The sequence below is a fragment of the Acyrthosiphon pisum genome, chromosome A1 (assembly GCF_005508785.2).
Source record: "Acyrthosiphon pisum isolate AL4f chromosome A1, pea_aphid_22Mar2018_4r6ur, whole genome shotgun sequence".
Lineage (NCBI taxonomy): Eukaryota > Metazoa > Arthropoda > Insecta > Hemiptera > Aphididae > Acyrthosiphon > Acyrthosiphon pisum.
Window position 1 is genome coordinate 101048042 of NC_042494.1, and position 6704 is coordinate 101054745.

General features: G+C 27.1%; 1 protein-coding gene across 2 annotated transcripts in view; it reads right to left on the reverse strand.

Moving 5' to 3' along the window:
- LOC100161121 (ubiquitin-conjugating enzyme E2 W-like) overlaps window positions 1-5489 on the reverse strand; it is a 6787-nt gene extending 1298 nt beyond the window's left edge. The window contains 6 exon segments of one of the 2 annotated variants that reach the window (NM_001293412.1): window positions 1465-1540; window positions 3477-3612; window positions 3614-3632; window positions 3696-3798; window positions 4964-5055; window positions 5142-5486. In NM_001293412.1, coding sequence (NP_001280341.1) covers window positions 3494-3612; window positions 3614-3632; window positions 3696-3798; window positions 4964-5055; window positions 5142-5165 — 357 coding nt within the window. In that variant the 5' untranslated portion in view covers window positions 5166-5486 and the 3' untranslated portion in view covers window positions 1465-1540; window positions 3477-3493. 2 annotated transcript variants of the gene reach the window in all.
- Window positions 5490-6704: the final 1215 nt, after the last annotated feature.

Sequence of the window (6704 nt, forward strand, 5' to 3'; positions counted from 1 at the left end):
TTGTGCCTATGTATTTTTAATATTTTTCAACTGATATTAGTAACAATATATCAGGAGCTTTGTATTAAATATTTACACTTTTTGGCCCAACAGATAAAACTTTATTGATATTTATAGAAAAAAAACTAAAAAAATTGAAAACCGAAAATGTCCGTAAACAGCTCAAAAAGAGTCAAAATATTTTCAAAATTGTGTGGTGTATAGGAAATGCTAATATAAACATTAAACATTCAGTAAAATTTTCAAATATCTACAGTCATTCGTTTATTAATTACAATAAAATAAGAATTTTGTCACATGAGAAATCGAGCGAATATCCAATGTTGTAAAAATTTGAATTTCAAACGATCATAAAAATTTAATTTGACTTTCTTATGGATATTTTTTGTTTGATAAAGGTAGATAATCTTATAAGGAATCTTGTATTACATTTTAAAATCTTAGATTTAAAAAGAAAAATTTTTACGAATTCTTAACTCAAAATAATTTGCTAATTTTCGTGATTTTTCCATATTTTGTCAATTTTTGAACTTTAAATGCTTATAAAAAAAAACTGTGACTAAGGATTTTTAATATTTTTCATCTGCCTTTGAAACAATATACTAGGAGCCTTCTATTAAATTTTCAAGCTTTTTTATCCAACAAATAAAATTTTATTGATATTTTTAGAAAAAAAACTAAAAAAAAATGGAAAATGAAAATGTCTCTTAACAGTTCAAAATAAATCAAAATATTTTGAAAATGTTATCATGTATAGAAAATGGAAATATAAACAACCATTAAAAAATTCATGTATCTACGGTAATTTGTTTTAAAGTTACACCAAAAACCAAAATCGATTTTCTCGAAAACAGATTTTGTGTAAAAATTACCGTTTTTCCTTAATTTTTATTTTGTTTTTCCCGGCGCTTTTGAAAACTACTGGGACTTGACTTCCCCAATGCACCAACGATATTCACTTTCTGATCGAACAAGATACTGAAGTTGAAAATCGTAGCATTATTTCGACTACTTATCGAGTACACAGACACAAAAAAAATAAATAAAAAAAATTTAAAAAAAACACACTTCATTGTAAAATCAATACATTCATCGTTCCACTCAGAATCTAAAATATCGAAATTTTAAATTATTCATTATGACACTAACAATAATTGGAATATTCAAAATCGCCCCGATCATCATTTCCTAGTAAACTTGTTGATCAACCATAATCCATTTTCAAAATTAAAATCTGTCAAAACAAATTCTTCCGGTTTTGTCTAGTTTATTGGTCTAAAAGTCACTTTTTTTTCATTGACTGTAGCCCCCTTCAGGTTTATTTTATGATACGGAATTTAAATATATTGAAAAACATTATAACAAACAAAATTAATGTTTAAATTGGTCAAATCTACATTAGTTTTGATTTTTGACAAAACCTGCTGTAGCCCCCTTAAGCATGAGATTATATTATTTGCTTACCATGATACCACCATTTTGTTTTTTTTGGATTTTTGTTGCATGTTTTTATGTAAAAACTGTTGTCTGGAGGTCTTTTCTGTAAATTATAAAACAAATTATTTTTGTTTTAGCCAGTAGAGGTTTTGACATATAATTTTACATGAGGCCGAAAAATATTAAATAGTAAATACACTATTATTCTAACACAGGAAGAAAATATGTCAATGTATTCTTTAAATCGAACAATAAACTTAAAACCACAATCATTTTATCATATTCACAGATATACATATATAATATTTTATGACCATATGTTTTCATAGGCGTGCGACACTGCGACGGCCGTGTCTTAGTAACAACCATACACATATTAATAATAATTTATAATTTATTAATATATCTATGGTGCCAACAGTTCGCTGTTGAAAACGGTCTGGCGAGGGCAGTCCCCCCACCTAGCAAGTAGCGCGGCTGCATACAATCTATGTACCCGGCGGCCAATGTTTATAAATTTATAATATCGTTGAGCAGTTGATTTTAGTTGTCTCTGGAGGCGGTCTACGCATGCTCTATTCACACTATTTTACGAGCTTACATGAGTGTGCGTAGAAGCACCTCACATGCACAAACTTTGGCAATGGCAGCTACTGCCTCTGTCGATCTCAGCGCTTTAGCGGTAGCGGTGCCGGGCGCAATATTAAATAGAAATAGCTATATAATAGCACATAAGTTACGTTACAGCGACACGCAGCCATTCTTGTGTTAGTAGAAGTTCTGTACAAAAAAGTAATATTCAATATTGCTGTTTATTAAACTTAAATTCTGAAGCATTTAATGTCTGAAATATATGAATTAAATTATACGATTAAAATTTTAGAATTCAAAATAGTACAAAATACCAATATAAAGAAACAAATATTTTTTATTTTCCTGAAAATTACTAATGAAGCGTGCCTCACTCCAAAAACTGCCACTGGTTTTAGCCTATATTTATATATATAGGATATGATACATGCAATAAAGCAATCATATTGAAATTGAAATAATTAATTCCTTTTATAATCTTATGTAAGTCCTATATAATATAGTCCTATACAATAAATGTCAGAATGCATATTGTATTAATTGTACTTGAAATAGTTATAAAAATGTAACATAATATATAATTATTTACCTATTTATGGTTGTATTTATTAAAATATAGTTCAGTTAAAAATATGAACCAATGGGTCACCTATTCAGTGGCGGCCTAGCCAGGTCGGTAAGACAGCAATCAGCAACTGGAACCCCTTCAAATTTATTGAAAAAATATGTTTAAGGCTCTATGTCTTCCTAATTGTTCATAAAAGGAGGGGCTCTTTTTTATTTAGCAGACCAAGTAATGTATGCCCAGGCTACCACTGACCCTATATCTTACAAAAGTTTAAAACATCATTCAACCAAAATAGCAATGTAACAAATATGTAACAAAAAATTAGAAAATATAGCAACTAACAAGTACTTACAATCAAAAGTAAGTACTTGCTATCATTAGCTAATTAATTGCAAGGAATTACAAGTTACTAGCTTTTTTTTCAAAAATATTTTATAATTCTGATAGTTGTTCGCAAAAATATTTTTGTTCTTGACAAGATTATCATGTTTTTACTGCATTAGTCAAGCTGATATTTTTTTTTTTAATTATCAATGCAAAAAATAATAATGAACATTTTTGTTTTTTGTTAATTAAATAATACTGTTTGTGTTGGAATTCTAAAACAAACAACTAAAAGGAAAAACATGATTTTCTATTGCATTTAATGTTAATTTTAAGTTGAAAAATGTATCACCTCTACACAGTGCATACATTTAAATCTAGAAATGAGTAATGTGTTAAAGTGAAAAAAACACTATTCTATAAAATTATATGTGTTCTAGAGAGGATTCACTTATTTATAAAAGGTAATGTAATGAATATTATGTCACTATTTTAAATTAGTAAGATTCTACATAATATTACTATTATATTATTTATGTAATTTTTGTGAAATCACCTTTTCTTTGCAGCTGCTTAGCATAGATATAATTGAAAGACAGACAGATTGAACAGATAATGCTGGTGACCAGTCATCAGTAAGAATAGATAAACAAATATGTCCATTACTATACACATGTGGATGAACTGGAATATTTTGGCCCACAAATGTAACCTTAAAAAAATTAATTATTATTATTATTAAATAAAATATTAAAATAAAATAAACATTTTTTACTTCAGGCGACTCAAATGGATAGCTAGTACCAAATTTGAATTGCAACTGGAACTGTTCTCCATCATATAAAGTACCTTCAGCACCTTGCATATTTATAGTCCAACTAAAAAGTAAGATTACACATTTAAAAACTATAAAAAAGTAATATATCTATGAAGAGCTTTATACTAATGAAGTTATATCACCAAAATCAGTTAATTTTAAAGCAAAAAATATAATCCCAGAGTTGCAACTATTATAAAAAAAAAACATAAATACTTAAATTATAAATAGCTAGATTATAAGAAAATACAAGTTTACCTACATTTTGGTGATAGTAAAATTATTTATTTATTTCTTCTACCTAACTTTTTATTTTTTACTTTCATTGATTGTAATTAATCATAACAATGTGCATAAGGTGAAATATATGTTGATAAACTTACTACATAGTTTAAAATATTATATCGTAAACTAAATGAAATAATTTGAATTGTATAACATCCAAATGTATGTTACGGAACAAGTAATAAATATTATATTTATATAAAATCTACCTAATAGCTAATAGATCCTTACAAAATATACATGACATATAATAAATATGTATTAAAATTAGTAACAACTAATAAAACAAAAAACATTATAATTAAAAAATAATTGTTGAACCGAAAAACAGCAAAATTGTGCAGACCAGAATCAATTTGTGATGTTAGCTATTAAATTTAATTTTCCTATTATAATAATCAAAGACCTGTGTATTTACATCGGTTTTAAATGATATTTCGGGTTTTAACGGAGTTATGAGACAATTTAAATTGCAATATCTTGCATACCAATAACTTACCTAAGAAATTAAATATCATAAAAAATCAACGAACAAACACAGATAAGTTCTTATCTTTAAGTTTGATAATAGGTCAATTCAATCTAGGTATTCACACGTAGCGAGACTTTTGCAAGACAAATTTATGTTTCATTTTAAGATAATAATTTATTTTGAGTCAACTAATATTAAAAACATTTGCTAGGTCTTAAGAATGAATCCACCCTACAGCTAATAGCACAAAATTGGTTCGGCTGAACACAAATTTCCTATGTTATATGTTTATAAGATAGAGATGCATGTGAATATGACATCCTCTTAAGATATTATTATATTAATAATATTATCACAGGATACATAAAATATAAAAATATCATGTAATTATATTCTATATAACACATATATTGCATCAAATAAAAATTATTCAAGCCAACACACAAGTAAAGATTAATTTTGTACTAACACATTTAGGTTTTGTTCAGCTTGGTCAACATCAACAACCATTCCTGGAGGAGGTTCTTTAACGAGCGATATCAATTCTTTATGGAGTCTTTTCTATGTAAAAACAAAAAAATTATAAAACAATATTTTACAAAAAATATGTAATTGTGACAATAATGTATAAGCAGATGGGTACGTACTTCGGACGGAGTTTTACCGGCCATTTCACGACGATCTCCGGCAACAAAACAGATAATTTGTATTATTTTTAAAGCCGAGTAGTATTCATAGTGTGATCAATAATTAATTATTGTGTTGTTGTATCAATGAGAACATAGAATATATATTGGCCATTAAGTAAAACGGAGAAGCAAATAACTAATGCCCAAGAACACGATCTATAAACGGTTGACCGAAAATTGTCGTCACATTAATAATTAATAATGACAAAAATAATAGAGGACTAAAACCATATTATCTTCTAATTAGTTGAGTATTTGAAAAAATGAGTCTATTAACTATTTCGCTTCGGAAAATAACAAAAGGTCTTGTTGTCTCTTATCATTAACATATTAGTATAGATGTCTATGGTGTCGGACGACACGCCAGCAGCTGACTGTTTTCGCAATGGAAGAATAAAACGCTCCCAAATAAAATTGTAATAAATACAGCCTGAATGATGAATGCCGCCATGAACTAAGATATTATAATATTGTACAGTTTCAAAAAGGTCATAGACTCATAGCTTACTTCAAAATAATATCAATAAATGCCTACGTGGTGCCCTAGATAATAGTCATACCTTTAAGGTTTTAAATAATTAAATGTAATAATATCTATTAGCGCCGGAGAAAACAAAAAAAATTAGGGTGAAACGGGAATTTTTACGCAAAATTGGTTTTTGATAAAATCCATTTTAGCATTTATAATGTAACTCTATAAAAAATACCGTAGGTAAATGTAATATTCACTGAATGTTTATATTAGCATTTCCCATTTTATATACATCGCATAGTAGTTAGTACCATACAATATTTTGAACATATGACATTTTCTATTGTTATTAGTTTCTTTTAAATTTAATGTCGATAAAAAAACTTGAAAATGTAATACCATGTTCCAGTGTTCTACGTAGGTAAAAACGTTACATGGGTTTAAATTTAAAAAAAAATTGAGCGTAAAACCACCATAATTTTTTACCAGCGTCTAAAGTTCGAATTTTGACAAAAAATTCTGGGGATCATTATTAGGTAGGTATTAGGTAAGTTTATTTAGTTTATTATAATGTTATTTATATATAAAGGTCAGAATGTTGTTGCAAATTGCTTACCTTTAAAATATATTTTGTATTAGAAAATAATAATATTTAGTGGTTCATTTTTATTGGTGTTTAACCCCTTAAGTTTCCACAATTGACTCCAAAGTTTTGAGTAAAGTTTTATTAAATTATTTATACATACAAATATACAATACTTAACTGGTACCTAAAAATGCTGGTATAATACCTTCCAAATCTTGGAAAATCAAACATTAATGCCATATTTTTATATCAGCACATAATTAATAATAATCATAACCAAAATATTTATGTTACTTAATAGTATTAACAATAATATTAGTAATAAATACTTATTAGTTAATTACTTATTAGTATTATTAGTTACTGCTTATTAAGTTCTATCTACATTAATATTGTATATAAATTCATTATATTTCATTAATCATGGGACACAGGGCCAGGGCCGGTTTTAGTAGGGGGTGTG